At 33.7% G+C, this 21062-nt stretch overlaps 1 protein-coding gene across 1 annotated transcript in view; it reads left to right on the top strand.

Annotated features, from left to right (window-relative positions):
* The first annotated feature begins 370 nt into the window (after nucleotides 1–370).
* LOC135847028 (homeobox protein EMX2-like) overlaps nucleotides 371–21062 on the top strand; it is a 32123-nt gene continuing 11431 nt past the window's right edge. Inside the window, exon 1 of the mRNA XM_065366407.1 lies at nucleotides 371–1324. Coding sequence (XP_065222479.1) covers nucleotides 694–1324 — 631 coding nt within the window. The 5' untranslated portion in view covers nucleotides 371–693. The remainder of the gene's footprint in view (nucleotides 1325–21062) is intronic.

Genomic DNA, 21062 nt, shown 5'->3' with positions numbered 1-21062 from the left:
ATCATACCGGTGGCTGTTGGGGGCCCTCCCGTCCTTAGGCAACATTTAACGAGCACGCATCTTTCTCTTTTTATTATATGTTTATTTTTCTGAAAAGCAATCGTCGAGGTACTTAGTTTATTGAAATGTAAAACAGACGTTTTATCCGCGCATTAGCCAATCCCCGGTAGTTGGTACGTTGGATAATGATCCTTTCGGATGTCACCGCTGCCAGCCAATCAGCATTCAGCTTTTTCTAAACAAGGTGGGGTATTTTTGTAGAATTTGGGCGGCACACGTGGTAGAAGGGTAGACCAAGGCACGCCTATAATTCGATGCGGTTGCCGTTTCTATGTAAACATATCGTTTTAATGTCCAGTATTTCGAAAGATGTTAAAGCATAATATGTATGTATCCGTCGCTATAGATTGAGTAGTTGCCGGTGTTAATTTTTCATATTTTTTAAAACTAAATATTGACCAATTTTTCGGAGTTTTTTTTTTCATCTTCTCGATTCGCGTTTATTATTAATTTTTTTCTCAAATTTTGAGACAGTGTTGAGTTGGAATTTTTAATTGCTCGATGTTTTTCCAAAAGTTAGTGAAAATGCGTCTAGACGGACCTTTTTGAAACTGTTTGGACTCGTGAAAGACCCATCACCGCAGGAGCAGGAGCAGGAGGCGACATTCTTCGTTGAAAAGTTGGGTTTAACAAATGATGATGCCTATAGCACCGACTGCAGTAGTACAGATGCCATCCAAGCCCAAAATTGGATTCTCCATCGACTCGATCGTCGGAGGAGCCCGCGAAAAATCCCTCTCGCCGACTCGAAGCGATCCAGATTTATCGAACCAATCACTCATGAGCGACGATTCGACACCATGTTCGCCAGTCAGTATGGATCAAGATATGTACCACAGATCCAGAAGCAGATCTCCACGCAGGCAATCCTCGCCATCGATCTCACCTCCGCTCGATCCGGGCAGCGTGTCACCGCCGCCGGGTGTAGTCAGGCCATCAGCTTTGCCTCCCGGTTCGGTGGGAGGGTTTCCCAAAGGATTATATTTACCAGAACCTTTAATGCATCCTGGACACCATCATCAGCTCGCCTTGGCTGCTGCCGCCGCTCAGCACTTTCAAGCTGCCGGATTAGCGGCCGCCTTGTCCAATCCTTTCTTACCGGGTGGTAATAATCAGGCTAATGGACATTCCCAGCCACCGGCTGGTCATCAGTTACCTCCTAGTCATCATCCCGGTGCCGGTCATCCGCCCAGGGATACGTATCCCCTGTATCCGTGGCTGCTCTCCAGACACGGTCGTATATTTCCTCATCGATTTCCCGGAGGTAAGTCGACCTCGTTGAGGGTTTCTAGTTTGTTTCGATGTGATGATGCATGGTTTATGGGTATTCTTTGATGAAGAGTTGCATGATTCGAGCTCTTTATGTTCGTAAAAGTGAAAAATATCGACTGTTGTGCTGAATTTTCCAACCAAAAATGGAGTTTTTCAACTCAAAACGAGTAATTTTCCAATTTTATTAACCTGATGATGATTGACATCAACTGAATCTCTGAATTTTCCAAAATACGTAAAACTCGAGTTCTCCAATTTCTCCAACTTGATTTGAATAGTTTTTAAAATTTTAAAACTAAAAATGCAGTTTTTTAAAAAGTTTTCAATTATGGTTCTGAAAAACGATCATCATCTTCAAAAATTTTCAAATCAGTCCCAATTTTTTCAAAATATGGAAACCAATTTGCTTTCCTTCCCTTCTCTTCACTTTTTGATGAGCTTTCTCGTACCTGAACAAATCAAACCTACAGAATGCATCCACGAATAAATTAGGGTGAAGGAGTGAGTATGAAGAAATTTCAATTTTCAACATCCCCCCCCCCCATTCAATCTCAATGTCACAATTTTCCTTCAGAAATAGTGATTATACGTTCTCTGAAGGAGCATGTCAACCGATTTCTGAACTTGGAACCAAATTTTGAGCTACCAAAGTGTACTCTCTAAATTTAAAGCAGTCAAATTTCACTGCTTAGCAGTCACGACATTTTGCCTTTTTAAAGCAGTAGTTTTTTTCACTGTTTCGCAGTAAAAAAAACTACTGCTTTAAAAAGGCAAAATGTCGTGACTGCTAAGCAGTGAAATTGACTGTTTCAAATTTAGAGAGTAGATCTTTCGACTTTTGGCAAATTTTTAAAAATGGCAAGAATAGTCTATTGGTAGGTATACCTAAATTAATTTTCCACAAAACGAGTAAACGTAGAGCTGAAAATCTGAAACTCAGTATAAAGACTAAAAATGACCCCCCCCCCTTCTCTCATCAATTCCACCACTTTCGACTCTGTCTGGAGTCTCTAGCCAAAGCTGACTTTTCTCCAGCAGCTTCAAATTGCTCCTGAATTAAAAATTAAAGATGACTGGTCAAAAATATGACTTTGTTTTTTGAAAGTTGGAAATCTCAAATTCCAAAAAATTGTAATGTTGTCAATTTTTACAATAAATTACTTATTCAAATTTTCTCTCATTACCTAAACATGGGCCTAAAAAATCAACGCAGAGTAAAACTAACGATAAAATGAAATGGATGACATTTTTAGCTGCCAAAGTTGATTACAACGCCTTCTGGAGCAATCTGAAGTGTTGCTGGAGAAACAGTCAATTTTTGGTAGAGGCTCTATATCGAATCGAAAATGGCGGAAATTGATTGGGGGGGGGGGTCAACTTCAGGGTGTGAGAAAAGGTCGATTTTGAACTTTTTTTTTTTAATTTGAGGTTTCCAACTTGTGAAAAGTATAATTTTCAACCTATCAGCTCAGCTTTTGATTCGAAATGTCGAACTAATGACAGGATTAAATTTTCAGTCGCCGAAGTTGATAATAACGCTTTTTGGAGAGATCTGAAGTTGCTGGAGAAAAGTCGACAACTTTTACTGGAGAGTGGAGGCTCCAGATCGACTTGAAAATGGTGTCAATACTCTGAAGGGTCGATTTTAGCCTATTATGAACCGATTTTCAGATTTTCATCTGATGTTTATTCTTTTTGTATGAAATTAATTTATCAATAGACCGTTCTGCCAATTTCAAAAATTTGAAAAAATAATTTCAATAGCTCAAAATTTTGTTCTGAGCTCCGAGGTCTTGATGACATGCCCTTTCAGTGAGCCAAATTTCAGTTCAATCAAAGTTGAAGAATTATTATAAATGTTCCCACGTACCTAAAAGTAAACTTCATTATTTTTTTACAACCTGAAAATCATTTTTTCCAATTTCAAAATTACAAACTTCCCCCATCTACCTTTTCATTCGATCTCACTTTACCTATAGAGATTCATATTTTCCAAATCATTTGAAATCTATCTTCATGTACCAACAACTGTACTTACCTACATCCAAAGACACAAGCCCCTACAAAACGTCATCTGTTAAAGTGATATTGATCGAACACAAGAAAGATCACGTGTTCTTTTTCTTCTCTAAAACTCACAGTAAGTCTACTAAATGACATCTAATGTGCCCTCGGCCCTTTCAAGGCGTATTTGCTTGACTTTTATAACAACAAACGTCACTTTACAGAGATGACGATGAATGTGCAGTTTTATATTGTACACGAATTACCTCAGATATCTACACAGTTCACAACACAAGAAATGTCAAAAAGAGCATAGACCATATAGCGACACACGTTGCTTTTCACGTATATACTTACGGTAGATCCTTGGCTACATTCATACAGAGTTTGAGAGTTCACATCACAGACGATATCTGTCACGAGAACAGGTACACGAAGATGTACCAAAACATGTAAAAGTAATTTAAAAGGGATTCTGATTTTTAGGTGCGTTTATATGTTTGTGCGCGTATAGAGTGCAGATGAGTATCGCCGGAGACGTCGTTCTCGACCCTATAACCCCCTAGAGATCGGTTCAGGATTTCGTAATCGGTTATATCGCACAGACATTTAGTTAATTAAAAACGCATTTTTAAAAACAAGGGTGGTTGAAAATAAACGATTAGTGTTTGTTTTGACTTTTTGACTGGCGTCATTAACGAAAACCTTTCGAAAATTTTAAAGTCCTTGGTTTGTGAAATTCGTATGCAGAAATCTCTCAATTAAAGGCTTTCATGTCTTACTTGAACTTGAAGAGTATGAGAAAGAAAAGACTTCGGATGAACAATGAGTAAATCATCAATATTATACCTGTACCTAATAAAAAATTGAAATTTTCATAAACTTTTTAGGAAAAAAAAAAAATTGAGGTGAGCTGCCAAAATTACATTTGATGTAGGCTCATTTTGGCTCTCAAATGATCTGCTGATAAGCTCAAAAGTTCACTACCAAAATCTATTTAATTTTTAGGCAAAAATATCTCACTGAGTGAAATCCAAGAACAAAATTGAAAAAAAATATATCTCAATCTCATTAATAATTACACGAGAAATTTAATTTCAAAAATATGCACCAAAATCAAAACTTTTGAGCTAAAAATGAGAAACCCCTCTTTCTTAGGAAATTACTAATATTTTGAAGAAAAATTGAAATGATTTGAGAAACAGTTTCTCTAAATTTCCCCACAATAAAGCACAAAAATTCTTGTTGCAGATTTTGAAAGTTGAGTAAGTACATAAAGCAAAAAAAAACCTATTTATTAATTAAACTTATTTACTAAGCATACCAATTTTATTCAGATAAGTCGAGAAAAAAATCATTTTCAATCTATGAATTCGATGAAAAAATTCAAATTAATCATTCAAAGAAACAATCAAATATACCGAATTTCCTATTTTGGGAAATACTTTTAATGTACGATTTTAAAATCAAGCGTAGATTGCATCAATTCATGTAGGAAAATGATCAAAAAAGTTCAAATATTTAGATTAAATTTTTCGACCCTTTACCAGATTTTACAGAAAAAAAAACTTCATGCAAATAGAAAATTTAGTTACAAAAATGCAGTATCCAACACTATTAAATTGCAATCCAGTTACTTAAACATTATAAAAATCAATCAAAGCTGCATTTTGAAATTTTTTTATCAAAAGAAATTTTCCAACTAAAAAACTAAAGAAAAATTCAACAATATTATTTCTTATTTAAAAAACTCAATAAATGCTCAAAAATCACGAGGAAAATAAATTTTCTAAAATATGTTTCACTAATAAAAACATCAATTTCATAAAACACCAAAAGAATGAATTTTTATCAAACCAAGATCCAAATCGCCCCTAAAGTACCTATGTAGGTATGAATTTAAAAAATAAAGGAAAATGGGGGGGGGAATACCAAAGAAATACAAAAATAATGTATTTTTGCTTATATTTTTCAAAAATATAGGTAAAAAACTGAACATTTTTTTGAAAAGTTGAGTTACCAGGGTAAATTTTTCTGGTTAAAAAATTTTGACTAATGGCCACAGATCATACAAAAATCCAAACATATAAAATTGTGTAGGCCTGCCTCAAGTTGATACATGAAAACAAAATGAGAAAAGTGGAAACCCAGGTTTAATTTGCAGAATTTCTTTACAAACAAAATCCCAACCATAGAAATTCTCTGAAAAAGTGATCAACTTAAATTTTTATCGATTTTGTACGCAAACTGAAGTTGAAATTCTATTTCCAATTTGGAAACTTCTGCTGAAAGTGTTTGATTCGTATATAGAGATGAGAATCTGCGACTTTCAATTATATGATTTTTATTCTTCAATTTTCAAAAAAAAAAAAAAAAAATGTAGATAATTTTGATTATGAAGGTAAGCACGTTTTTTTCAGTGAATATCCAATTTTTCATTCAAAAAAAGTTCAATTTCGGGTAATTTATTTTCCATGGGTAGATACTTACTTGCATTCAATATAAAATTCCAATCATAACTTTCATAAGAGTCATTTTTTTAAAGCATTTTTCACGCTTGGAACAAACATTCTCCTCCGTGCTTCCCCTTCCACCCAACAGAAAAGACATCCCAACATGAAGAAAATTTTATTGATGTACCTATAAATTTTTAGTCAATTTTTAAAAATGCAAAAGACCAATTTTTAAGGGAAAAACAAAATTTGATACCTAAACTTGAGTTAAAAAGGCAATGTTTAGATTATACAAGTTTATTTTTTGACCTCTCAAATCGATTAAGTACTTGATTGTTGTTTCGCTTCATTTAAAAGTCTTTGGCAGATTTTTTGATTTTATTTACTGTGACAAAAAAAAACTGAATTTTATTTTTAAATCAATGCCGAGTTTCAAAAAATTCAAATTTAGTTCAATTTTTATGAAAAAAAAAATCAAAATACGAGTAATAATATGATAAAATTGAAATAGAAAGGAAAATGCTTGATTATTTTATGCGCATACAGGTCTAATTTTTAAGCTCTCGGTGGTTTTGCACCATTTCAGAGTCTTCAGAAGATTTTTTGATTTTCCTGTATTAAAAACATACTATAAATTGTATCTACTTCGTTTTTTTTTTCAAATGACCACTTTAAAAAAATGGAAAATCTAAAAATTAGCAGTAGGGGCCCAAAACAGCTCTAAACAAACCACTAATCGATTCTCAAATTCTGACTTCTCTAAATTGGAAAATAGACCTGACCATTTGAATTTTCAAAAATTCCTCATAAATCGAACAAATAAACTCACCACCTAAAATTTGACCGGAGTTGTGTCCTTTTGGATGTTTTTTTTTTCAAATTTTTCTCTTTTGTAAACACAATTTTATCGAAATATAAAAAAATTCACACTTAATTTCATGTTTCCCTATCTGGGAAAAATTCTTCAATTCTCATTGGTAAATTCGCAATGCTTAAACACACACAAAATTATCACAACTCAAAAAGTTTTTTTTGCCACCACCACGACGATCCTATTTCTTCGACCCAAATACTTTTCAACTTCATCCCTTCCACAAATCACCCATCCCCCTTTTCCACACCAATTCCAATTCTCTATCCCTTCTCCCTTTCCTTTACATCACACATAGCTTCGAGCTAACCTTTATCAAAACCACGCACTCCGCAATAAAAACATAATATTACTAAATTAGTAACCCTCTCCCCTCCCTCCCTCTCCATAAAAAAACCCAACTTACTGTTAGGCCGCAATCTAGAACTCATAGCTTGTCGGTTTCGCGTTACGTAAATTGGTTTAAATTAGCATTTTCAGGGAAATAATCAGCGGTCGTTTATCTTGACATCTGTTTTCACATAGGTACCTATCTTACATATAGAAACACGCTAGGTACGTCAAAAGGGGTTGTTAGTAGACTAGATATACCCTTCGAGGTAAACTTTTTTGGTAAACGCGCTTATCGATAGTATGTATCTTATAAACTAACAAACTACTTTATTAATGAGACCTCGTGTCTGTAGTACACCTTCCTTTTGTTGTAATTGATTAACTACTTTAATTGCTGGTCGCGTATCGCCGTATATAAATTATGGAAACAGAGAAACGCTTCGTCAAAAGGAAGAAATTAAAAAAATACTTACGTATGCTTACAACTTGAGCCGACCGCAGACTGCACAGTGCATACTCGTGTCAGTCGGTTTGAAAGGAAAAAAAATCAAGATAATACACAAGCGGACACGGACATAAATTTTATGAAAATATACGAGATTCGAATTCAAATCGTAAATATTTTTTCCATTTGCTAAAATCATACTCGACATACCAAACGTAAACGTTTCTAACCTTTAACCGTCAAAATTCGAGTAATTCATTTGTTCACGCCTCTCTATAAGAGTATGATACCTACCTACCTATCCCTCTTTTACACGAGGCAATTTCATATTTTTATGTGTAATATTAAAAAAAAACATATTATTAAAGATGATTCTTTATTGTTAACCCTTATATGTTTTATCGCGTGTTACCTCGCATCCCTTTTTTGAAACGCGTTCTTGTTTTGTGAACGCCTCACACACACATACACACGTCTCTCTTCCCCTTTACGCGATCTCATCTCACTATCAGTTCAGTATCCTTGAGCGTACAATATATATACGAGTAAAATCAACCTATTTAGATATTATGATTGACACTAGTTCATTTTTTTAATCTCTTCACGGTTATAATAGCCTTACCCTCTGGTCTATACCTAGACCTACTAACTCTCTTCCTCATCCTTTTCTCTTTTCCTATATAGATACTTTATATACACAGTATTTCGACCGGAATGTTTTTCTTTAATAATACCTTTCGTGCTGACTATCCCCCTTATTTAATACCGGCGTTTAATTTTTTTAAACGAGTGTTAGTCTTATACAAGTATATCCGAGAAAAGATTTAATTTTCGAATTATCAAAACGAACGAACGAAAGGTTGCCGCGTGCGTTAAAAGATACCCAGCACAAGATGAAAAATGCAAGCTAAAATGAGAGTATAATTGCCTATTTAAGGTCAAATATTAGTAGCAAATGAGGCAGATGAAATACCTATTTTAAAAAGCGAAGATGTGATTGTTTAATAAATTGATCGATTCGAAATTCGAGTAAATATATACATCAGTTTTCTCTCCGCCCCCCATATTTCTCATTAGAAATAGACACTTGATTTCAGTATGAAGAACAGATTTCAAAATTAGAGTACTTAGTCTCATTTCAATCACAAGATAATTTTTTCTCTTTTACAAGAAATAAGGTTCATTTTTGTGAACGAAAATTTGGAGAAATCTAAAAAAAATTCACAAAACAAGAAAAAAAATTCTAAAATTTCAAATTCCAAATTTTCACATTTCGGCTAATTAAAATATGTAAGTACATAAGTAACTATCAAAAATTTATACAAAAGTGAAAATTGAGTGAACTAATTAAAAATGTGAAAACTCGATGTATAAATTGAAAAAAAAATTGATGAGCTTCAAAACATCAGGAAAGTGGAAGTGCAAAAGCAAAAATTTCAAATAAAATAAAAATTGTATCAAAAATTTAGATTTGAAAAAAATAAATGCTCATTTTTTAAAATTTATTTTTGATTGATTTGATTTGAAACTTAAAAACTCATCTGCTTTGACAATTCGGTACCTACTTTTTATTTTACAAAACTTTATCAATCAAGTATTCATCTCTATAAACAAATTTGAAGTAGATAAAAGATACTTAGGCGAGGAGGAAAAGTATCAATCAATATTGTATTAGGAAGGTCTACTGGTCTATAGGCTAAAGTATAGAAGTTCGTAATTCGTAAATTTGAACAGATTGTTTTTCCAAAATTGATTTCTTTTAATGAATATCGAAAAATTAAATTAAAATTCAAAGAAGCGTATTTTCTGTCATTTTTAATACAAATATTTCAAAAAAATAAGCTTCATACTTAGGTTTAAGTACACAATTATGTATTGTAAATTTAAAGAGAAAAAATACAAATGGGAACAAATAACAAATTAAGTATTTATTTTGTCAAAAAAACATCTTTACGAAATTAAATTTGAGTTTTTTTTCCCCCAATTAGTAAATTTAACAAGATGTTTTGTAAGTTTTTGCCATTAGAAAATGGCCAATTTATAGAAATTTCAAAAATTACACCCGCAGTAACCTACAGACTTTTGCCAGCTTAATATTTTTTTTCAATTTGATTCAATTTAATCAGGTACCTACAATTATGAAAGGAAAAAATAACTAAGTACACATTCTTTCACTTTTAAACAAAAATTTAAAAAAAAATTTTTATTAAAAATTTTTCATGATTGTGAATGGTTTTTTTGGTTAATTTCATCGTATTTCATCGAAATTAAAATTGTGCTATTATTTTAATCAAAGTTTTGTAATATATTCGAAGTTTTCGGTTCTCTTTTTTGGAAAAAACATAATTTGACTACTTCAGTTATTCTCCTGAATGAGACAATTTTCTCTGATAGTCAGGTTTTTTGAAATATGAAATTTCAAAGCAGGAATATCTATACTTACTTTACTCTAATAATATCAATATTTTGCAGAGATTCTTTCAAATTAGCAATTTTCGAAAGTGTATTCCTTCCCTATTTTTCAAAAAAGCTCCAACTAAAATAAAGTTCCAAAAAAAAAAAAAAAAAAAAAAAAAAAAATACAATAAATTCCTAAGCGATGGATTTAGAAAAAAGGAAATCAAAATCATGGTTCCCAAAAATTTTAAAACATGCAGTTTGAGCCCAGATATTGTTTTTTTTTTTGTTGTATGTATAGTGTAGCCTATTTGAGGTGAAATCGAAGAAGCGAATTTATCGTTTGGTTCAAGGAATTGGAACGGAAAAATGTCGGTGGGAGGGAGGGGGGGTCATTGAATTTTGCGTAGTTCAAAAATAGTGATTGAGAACAACATCAAAATAAAATATCATATTTTGTAACAAAAACAACAACAACAACAACATTAACAGCAAAATCATGCAGGGCTGTTTGATCAAGTCTGACTTCCTTTCTTTCTGGCGACATTTAAATAAAAATATGAAATCCTCAAAATAAGGAACACTTATAAGTAGAAAATAATTTTTCGTTCAAATTGTACCAAAACAATTTCATCCAAAAAATCGTTCTGGCTTTTGAACTTCCTTTTCACTTCGTCTGTCTGTCTTCTTCTTCGTTTCTATTAGAAGAAGAAGAAGAAAGTCAAAATACAAAATACGATTTACCTCGAAGCTGAGCATAAATCACTAAACTGGACGCAGCAGTTCTGCCATAGTAAATTATTTATACCTATGTATCTTTTGACTCGGTGATTTTCTTTCTACTTATTCTATTTAAAGGTCGCAACTCGCCAAAGATCGATAATTTGCATTGGCGTCGTTTTTCTAATATTTGTTGCGATATTTTCCAAAAAAAATGTTTTTTTGCCAAATTTCTATTTTTTGTTCTTTTTTCCCCCTATTTTTAAAGCAATTTTTCAAATCGATGTTAGATTGGATCATAATTTTTTGGCATAAAAAATTGAAGGTATGAACCTCTCAAAATTAAATTACGTAGATTTCAATGCAAAATGATACCTGGTTTTGGATATTCACATCACTTACAAGGGATGAATCTAAACTGGAAAATAATTTTTGAATCGAATAAAGCTGAATCGGAAACAACATGCAAAAATGCATCACCAGCAAAATATCAGAGGCAATAAAGTGCATTTTTCATTATTTAGTAATTTTTGAAAATTTCAACCAAAAATTGAAAAAAATCATAATTATACCAAATTGAGCCAGAAATCTCAAATTTGATACAAACTCAGTTTTCAGCCTTCCTCCCTCCCTCCCTTCCTCCCTCCTCCGAATCGATTGAAAACGATTTCGAACCGTTTTAAATAGATCTAGAGCTTCCGAAAAAATTTTAAAAGTTGCAGAAATTTTTCAATTTTACTCATTGATGTGGGCAAGCTGAAATTCGCTTTGATTTCCACAAGCTGTTCGAATCGAAGGTGGTTTGAAAACATTTTGAAGCCTCCAGTCATGTTTTGGAAATTTTGGATTTTCGAAAAATGAAATAGTAGGTATACAAACTGTCCAAATTATCATTGATACTTGTTTTTTTCAAAATCGGTTATACGGTTACCGCCATTTCAAACCCTCATTTCTTCAGAAATTTCACTTCATTTTCGAAAAATTCACAATTTCTATGATACCTTCCCACGCACACCGATTAACAAAAAAAGTTGGAATTCAGTTCACCTATGCTCTATTTTCGTCATGCTGAGTCGACTGGATATAGTTTTGAGCCATTGTGGAGCGTCCAGCAATTTTTCAGAAATTCTAGTCATACAAAAAATGACATAAAACCAATCGAAATGAACTTCAGTACCCTCATGTAAATGAATTAAGTGCATGTTGATGACCCACTTGAATAATCATATAGAGCATAGATACCTATCCATTTTTCAAAATCGATTTCTGCCGATTCAGAGAGCATATTTTTCAAATTTACAACTTTCAAAAACCATCCGAAGGCTTCAGAACTACTACAACCATTTCCAATCGGTTTGGGGGATTGAAAATAGGATACAATACGAAATTTCAGCTTTCTAACGTACTTAATTCAGTTCGATAAAATTATGATTTTTTCCCCATTTTGAACCAAAAATTTTCAAAAATCACCAAAATGCACTTCAGCCCTTTAAATTGCACCTGATGATGTATTTGACTATATTTTTCTGCCAGATCGAATACCTTCTTTGCTGAGAAAAAATATGATTCATTGAGGAAGGGGAAAAGGGAGCCTGGAAAACAGAAAAATTTGGAAGAAAAAAGGCGGAGAAGAAGTTAAAAATTCAATTTTACGAAATTGGTAAAAACACTGGAAAAATTAGTCGTTGTAATTTAAAAAATTGCTGGTAAAAAGAAAAGTGTTCAAATTTTTAAGACCAAAATGAAGCATGGCTCCAACTTAGACATCGGTCAAGAACTTTCGTTATGAATCTGGGTCTCCAGCAGTCAGACTGACATTCTGACATCCCATCTATAACACTCGGAACATCCAAAATCAATATTTCATGCACGACCTTCGCAATGCAATCTACTTTGGAAAAACTTTCATCAACCTCAACCTTCATAAACTTTATGGGCAAAAATTTATTTGACGAATACACCTTTGGGTCACTTTTAACGGTACCAGTTCAACATTATTAAAAAAATAAAAACTGAAAAAAATCTATATTTTCACCGCACATCTCAGCACATACGCAGCTATATCTATTTGTACTCGTATATTGCAGCATCCAGCCAGATCCTAGGATTACCCATCAAATCGTGAAACTGGTTTCGTATCACTAACGTCTTTTAACAAATTCGACACGAAGCTCGCGCATATATCTCATCCTATGGCATCGGATAGCGCGCAGCAAACCACTATATACATCATTAAGGAGCAATAATGCGATTTTAACTAGAATCTATTTATCATATCGCTGATTAGGTAGTACTGACCAACGAAAGAGCAACAAGACAGAGAGCACAGCACCACACATTTCATAGCAACGATTTTTCTTATACCAACTTCTCTATCTCTCAATACTATACTAACAAGTACTAATATTACACCGAAAACCGAAATTCATCTCTTTGATACTCTCCTCCTCTCACCTTCTCTCTCTCACTCACTTCAAATATGAAGACGAAGAGGGCATCAGAGCACCAGAGATGAAAAAAAAAACACCAACTAGATTATCTCATTATCATTTATTAAACTGCGCCGCGTCGCGCAATCAGTGCTTCTCAGTTAGAGTATATTTACACATTACCCTCATCTACGACCCCGTCGTCTAATTTCCGACCACTTTAATTATGTTGTTTGCACTAGTTAGGAAATTAAGCCGATAATATGATACCGCGCCAGCTTCATCAAATGAAGTAATTATCTCGACGTATAAAGAGCAAATAGAAAATGGCTTACTTGTTCGCCCTCGTGTTCTCTCACTCGCTCGCTCACTCACTCCTATACTAATGATGTAGCTCTATCAGAACAAGAAGAAGAGATGGCAGGGTGAAAAGAAAACGAGATCCCGACTACATTTTTCGGGCTATCTTTAGGCAAATGGGCGGTTTACTTCGGGTACAAATTAGACGTCATTAAACTATCTTATATGGATCTTTCTTCACGATTTACTGGAAAAATAAACATATACCATGGTCCATCTGACATAAGATCGATTCGACCATCATCGCAACAGATTCACTGATTCTCATCATGCAGGACTCCACTACTCGCAAGTCGATAACTTGTCCAAGGAGATGAAAACTACCTCGCCTGCGCACCCAATCGCCCATGTTTTGTGAACGATTGCCATCTCCAGACAAGAGAGGAGGTCCGATTATGGAATTTTAATCATAAACGGATCCTCGAGTCGAGATGCAGAGAGGTGAAAGCGCGGCTTAATCATCTCGATAATATCTGAATCTCTGGATCGTTGTAGGTTGCTATACCAAGAGGAAGTTACACTTCGGAGGCTATAAAAACCATTCAAACTGATTTACCATCGATCTACTCTCGACTCACCATATTACTCGTTATAGTCGTTTATATTAATAACTTATTAATTTACATCATCGATCGATCGAATCGATCGTCCTTTTGTCTTATACTACGTCGATTTTTATATCGATTGCTGCTTGTACTACGTTCATTACAAAGTTATATATTATTAATTTCCATCGCGTAATCCTTTAGGTAAATAAACTAAACTCTCGTACCTACCTATAATTTTATTAATCGCGTTGATTTTTTAATTTGTTTCCCTCCTGTTACCTCTTCTCTTATTCCCACCGTTTTAAATACCTACCATCTCTCGCGCTAATCGAAATACAACGTATCGGTTTGATTTATAAGCCATGTTTTTTTCTTCTTCTTCTTCTCTCATTCCTACATACTTCTCTCGTTCGTTTTATATTACACTTGTATACTTAAATACGCGTTTATTTTACAAGTACGAGTAATTTTTCATAATACTCGATAGGTTTTTAATACAGATGTCAGAATTAATCGAAAATTCAATCGAGGAGGGATTCCATCAGAAGTAATGAGCCAGAAGACTTCTCCTATTTGAGAATTTTTTACCACAAGGTTAAAATAGGTATAGGTATATCGTGCGTGGTGGTCATTATCATCATCATTATAGGCAATGACCAAGCCTACCATATGTACAGGAAATATATTCATCTTCTTCAATTAATTTGAATTTTATAAGTAATTAGCAAGGATTTTCCTCCATCGAGCAGATAATTTTGCTCCAAAATTGAATCAGTGATACAAGACCCAGGAAAATAATTGTGATTTGATGCATTCGCTAAAAAGAAAACCAATAGGATCATTCAAACGAGAGAATCCTGAACCATGATATGTTCTTTAGCAAAATTGATCGAATTTGGAAGCTAAAAATTTATTAAAATCATCATCAAAGCAGATAGACTAAATTATAGAAATCTTATTTGAATTTTCCTCCCCAGCAGTCCCAAGTAGAGCAGGCAGCAATCTGACAATCATACAGTAATATAGTGAAATAATGCACCCGAAAGCCGACCAGAAACGTACCATACTCAAGATGGCGGCAATAAGATAACCTAATATGAGACGTGAAACAATTCTCAAAAGAAGACATTATCATTTGCAAAATGCGTAGGCTGATCAATGATGTGTATTAAAACTAAAGCTGCAGAGTGACATTGCATGCTTCGTGGAGACAGAAAATGAAGACATGGGACTTGAAACCAGATAAAATAGCTTCCTTTTGGAAAATTCGTCATCATGAGTATCATTTTAATTCAGAGCTTTGAATTGCAGAATGAATGGGGTCAAATTTTACCAATAATTTAAAATCATTTAAGAAAAGAAAAGAAAATAAAGAAACTGAAAATACACAACATTAAAATTACATATCAACTGCTTGCTAAGTCGATTCAAAAAGCGAAGGAATAAAATTGCCCAAAATAGACAACTATCGTTCAATTTTATTTTGTTAGAATATAATGTTACAACTCACCGAATTATCTGCAGCATAAATTCAAGGATTCTTCTGCATGAATTGGAGGGAAACACAGGCCTTTAAACAAACAAATAAAATTAATATGTATTGATGAAAATCAAAATAGAAAACTTTCAATAAGAAAATCATTTAAGTACAGATGAATTTATTTTTCAAAAATAAAGAAACAGCATCGAATAGGCTGGAAACCATCCACAAGTGTTATTAAATACTCAAAAAAAAAAAAAAAAATAGCTGAAAACATTTTGAAACACTGAAACAGTTCCACGAAAACACCTAAATTGACAAAAATCAAAATTTTACTCCATTTTACGACACTTATCAACATTTTTAATGATTTTTTTTAAAAATTATTTTTTTGATTTTCAGCAACATTTGAAGCATTTTAGCCAACTTTCAAAAAGTTTCAATTCATCTCCATAATTTCAAAATTATTTTTATCAAATTTTTGTAACTTTTTTTGGGAAATTTTTCAACATTTTACAATATTTTTAAGGATTTTGATTACAAAATCAGAGCATGAACCTCCAGATCAGAGAAAACTGGAATTGGAACTTTGAATTTTGAAAAATGCAATGTGAGCAACTGAGCAATAATGGACATTCAATGATAAATGCTTGCCTTCAAAACCAAAACTGAGCCTTTGAAGGGAAATGGTAGAATGGTTTGGGGAGGGGGGGGGGTTGAATTCCAAAATTCCAAGAAATGCAGCATGTGTGTCAAAATCTAGTTGCTCTAGGAAGTTTAGGATTCATTTTTGGGCCAACCAGTTTCCAAGATTGGAATCAATGCTCTTGAAAACATGAAATTCGATACCCAATACCCATATTAATCAGTTAATAACTTTTTTGGCGACAGTTTGAAAATTTTCAATTCGTTTATCCTCCTTCCCCCCCCCCCCCCCCCCAATCATTTATTATTAGGTTTTTTTTTGGTAAGAATATTGCGAGGAAAGATATTCACAGGAAAAAATGTTCAAAGGAAGAATGGAAAGAATTTTAGGCGGAGAAGATCGATCGCGAGAAGAATTTTCCCTAAATCACAGATATTTTGATTTTTCAGTTTTCTTTTTGAAGGTATTAATTTTTATAAAACAGTTAAATATTTTAGTTCCTCCTCAGATAAGATCAATTTCCTCGTCTCAAAATGCAAAATAAACATATAAAAAATACATCACCAGCCAAATTTTCAGGCGTTGAAGAGAATTTATCAATTTTTGGTGCCTAATGCCTATTTCGAAAATACAATGTAAGCCAAAAATTTTGAAGACAATAAAATTTTACCAAATTAAAACTGGCGTAGAAAGCTAAAATTTGGAACGTCTCATTTCAGACACTCCTCTCCTCGCAACGAATCGCTTGGAAACAATTTTGAACCGTTTTGGGCAGTTCTGGATCCCGCAGCAGATTTTTTAAAAATGAAATTTCCACAGAATTTTTCGCAATAAAGTTGGAAAACTAAAATTCATACAACCTAATTTCATTTAAAAAAAAAAAAACTGTTTAATGTGAACGAAATTTAAATTTTGAAAAATCTGCCGAGGGATCCAGAACTGCTCAAAACTGTTTCCTATCGATTTGGGAGAGAAGGTGTCAAAAACAGAATGTACACCAAATTTTAGCTACCTGGGCCACTTTAACTGTTTCCTATCGATTTGAGAGAGAGGGTGCCAAAAACAGAATGTACACCAAATTTTAGCTTCCTGGGCCTGTTTAACGAAAGTTTGATTTTTTTTTAAATTTTGGCCCCAATTTGATGTTTTTGAATTTATTAAAAAAATCGAAAATGTAATTTTTGCATGCTCTAAAAACAGAATTTTGTGCAACTCACTAGGTATACTCAGTAAAGGTCTTTTCTTGAATTATTTCATGATGATTCATCAAAAAGATTTGACAAACTTTCGAAAGAAAACTTACTTCAGGGATCATGGAAGAAATAAATAATTGGTTAAAAAGCTTGTCGAAGTCAATTTTGAATTTCAGACTTCATGAAACTGTCTCAACCACTGATTTAGAAAAGGTATTTCTTCAGATGGGTCTTAATTTCAGGAGGAGGTACCCGAATTGATTTTTCATATTTCACACAATGTATTTCATTCAATAAATGCCTTATTTCTATAACATCATGTAGGATATTTTGAGTACCATGGACGTATAATACTTGAATTGGTACCTGAATATATTCCAAGTTTTTCAATGCAATAAAATGCACACTCTCTGTGAATCATGTTAGGAGACGATAAATTCAATTTTCAGTCTCATGTAAAAAAAAATTGTTTCTGGATTCGAGTTATGAAACATTGTAAAACCGGACGATTTTTGACGAAGAATGTCATCGCAGACCTATGATTTATTTTGTAGTAGACGGGGGGGGGGGAGAAAGGAGAACAATCAAGAAAATACGTCACGATCGTCACATCTTGAAGTAGAAAAATTCTCTGGTTTCACAAAAGATCATCAATGATATACCCTACTGACTTTCCAAACTATAAAATAATATTACTTTTTTCATTTAACATCTCGAAACACCCCCACAATTTGAAAGTTTTCCATCCTCTTCTCCCCAACTTCAGCATTTCTTCATGTTTGGCTGGACTCAAACAGAAATTTTTCGTTTATAGTTATTTGATATTTGTGTACACAGAGCTTCACAGAGGAAGAAAAAACACGATAACTCTACAAATTCCCAATAATCCATTCGCCCTTTTCTCTCTCCATCTCAACGAAACTGCCACAGATCTCCATTAGGTATCCAAAAGTATATACTCCAATTTCAAACACCCATATACCGAACACAAATCCACAGACAATCGTATTATCACCTCTTCCATCTCTATCCATCTCTATAGTAGGTATAAGTATAAGCTGCTGTTCACAGCATCACACGTGGGTAGTGACTCGTGTTACGTCTAGCCCTATAACTTGACAGCTCCGGTTCTCTCTACTCGTATCTTCGAGTTGAAAAAAAATAATACCTATCTAAAAATTTAAACAGAGGAAATCTTACGCAAATCATTCTTCGCTTATAGGCTAATACAGCACCCAGGAAATCTCCCCATAGGTACGAAGTGAACATATTACAATGTATACTATAATTTTCGCCACATACAAACGCTTATTAACAACCTTGAAACGTACACCTCGTACACATCCATCATACACCAGCCTATGGCAAATAGTCCAAAATGGATTAATGAGAGCGGTTGTAATTATTATTACGCGGCTTTGTGTATTTGTAAGTTTTAAAAATTCCTATACACATATTTTTTTTTCGTGTATCAGGTACTTGGTACACGAGAAGTCGAGAAACAAAATACAATAACGGGTGTTGACTTTGTAATTTGTATGCGTATATAAATATATTACAGATACTTATAACAATATACCTACACTCTCGGTTAAAAAAATATATATTATTATTATTAACGACGCATCATTATTTAATGAGGCTAAAATGGGGGACTCCCTAGCTCGAGGCTCGAAAAGGTGGGCGACTTAAACGGATTATCTTGAGTATGAAATTAATTTACGAAATTAAGTCATTATTGCGGATAGAGAAAAACAAGTACGAGTACGAGTACGCAGCGTTAATCGAGGCCTAACCTAACCTACCATATTTGTATAGAAAGTGTACCTATTCGTACGTATTTTTCCTTATTTTTTTCCTACGCATGTTACAATTGTTACAATGTGTGTAGTATGAAAGATACGCGTATATAGATGGCTTAATTGAGGTATAATCATTTCAGCTAGTTTTGATTACCTACTAAAGGTCTGCGAGTAATTTAGCTCAGATTGAATAAAACATTAGCCACGTACATAAACTCATTCCAAACCAATTCAAAATACACGCAGGCTTAAGTAAATCTCCTCTCCTCCCTTCACAAAACCAGCACCTCTAAATGAGTCAATTACTCCAACTCGAAGAGGAATTTTTGTCAATGCTCGAGTTTCCCATCTACATACCGAGCTCTGGCTCTGGCTCAGGCTCGAAAGGGATACCTTAAACTATACACATCTCGAAGATTCGAAGCCTGTACTTAGCTAATGATTTTAATCTGGAGGAAAACGCTTCGTTGCACATTCCATCGGATGGATGAATATTACGCCATATAAGGGCTATTTAGATCCATTTGTTATCATAGTCCTATACTCGAGCTGGGCAACGTTGGCCGCCCAGTTGTTACCGAACGCTATTATTAAGCATCATTTATTCGTTTGTACACGTCAAAACAGTAATTAACGTTTTCAAATAAGAACTTCCTAAATTAATGAGCGTTTTATTTATGCGCCTCGCAACGCCCACTTCGCTACACTAATACAAAATTTGTAAGAACGGATTTTTTTCTCCTCTCTTTACCCTTCCTATCTGTGCCAGGTAGAGGTACGTACTCCTCCTCGATTGTGCTTCTTTTCAATGCTGAGCTGTGTAAGTTTTTTTTCTTTCCTATTTTATCTCGTACTTCTTCCAAGAATAAATATGTAATTCTACCTTCGACTGAGTGTGTGTGTGTGTTTGCCTTCAGCGTAATCTAACATGTCAAACGAAACGTTTAACTGGTTATACAATATATATAAAAATTTGAAACCCTCCTGCCCCACCCACTCATTGGCCACTTACTTTTCTGTTTTTTTCTTTCCCTTATATACTTATTAAATGTGTTCCCGATGTACCTACTTAATTTATACCCAGATATATTGTAGTATACCTGCTACAATCATCATTCCTTCTGTATCTCGTAACTTTATAGATTTGATTATGGTCTTCTGACTCACGATTATAGAACTGTATCACTTCAAATACCCGAATAATCCTTTTGTTTTCATCTATGTCAAATTCGAGTACATAAATGGACTCATATATTAATACCTACATAACTTATATGTATTAATATTACACTTGAAATTTAATTTCCACGACGATATACGAGAGGTAGACTCAAGTCAGACGATGCGATTAAAATGAAAACGTCCACATGCCACGCCTTTCAATGTATCTGTGTATAAAGGTACCTAGACCTACTCGCACAACATAAACATTTATTGTGTTGTAGAGATCTATCTACACTATAAACGGTGTAAAAACACGCCTTCGACCAACAGTTTACAATAAGATAGTATAATAAGCTTATTAAAAAACCGTTGAAATCAATTAACCTCAACAACAAAGCTGGGCTTTATCGGTACACGTACCTATACACCTATAAGCATAAGCATACGAGTTCGTACTGTTTTCTTCGACTGCTCCTCCATTTACTTACTCGTATATACGTATACGTATACTAAAGAGGTACCTTATATTGTACCTATGTAGATGTACATTACATTTGGCAAACGAGCTGAATTAATAAGCTCTCGAGTGTTAATTTGTACGCTACCTAGCGAATGACCGATGCGATGGTATATCTATGAGCCCTGTATAAGCATAATGGCGAATAAACATGTGCAGTATGTTGGACTATTCGCAGTTAGGTCATAGATGACGTGTCTGCAATGGGTTTTTTGCAAATTGACTCGAATGGATTACTTAATATATTATTGAGATAATTGAATTGACCCTTTCGTGCTGTGTGATGAATGATCTGGTGGATGGAATTTGAAGATTTATTGCATCATAGGGATCCAGTCTAAGGTGCACTTACTACCCATTTAACAAGG

Source organism: Planococcus citri, chromosome 5 (assembly GCF_950023065.1).
Source record: "Planococcus citri chromosome 5, ihPlaCitr1.1, whole genome shotgun sequence".
In the NCBI taxonomy this organism is placed as follows: domain Eukaryota; kingdom Metazoa; phylum Arthropoda; class Insecta; order Hemiptera; family Pseudococcidae; genus Planococcus; species Planococcus citri.
Note: the sequence above shows the minus strand (reverse complement) of the source record. Positions and strands in the feature narration are given on the sequence as shown.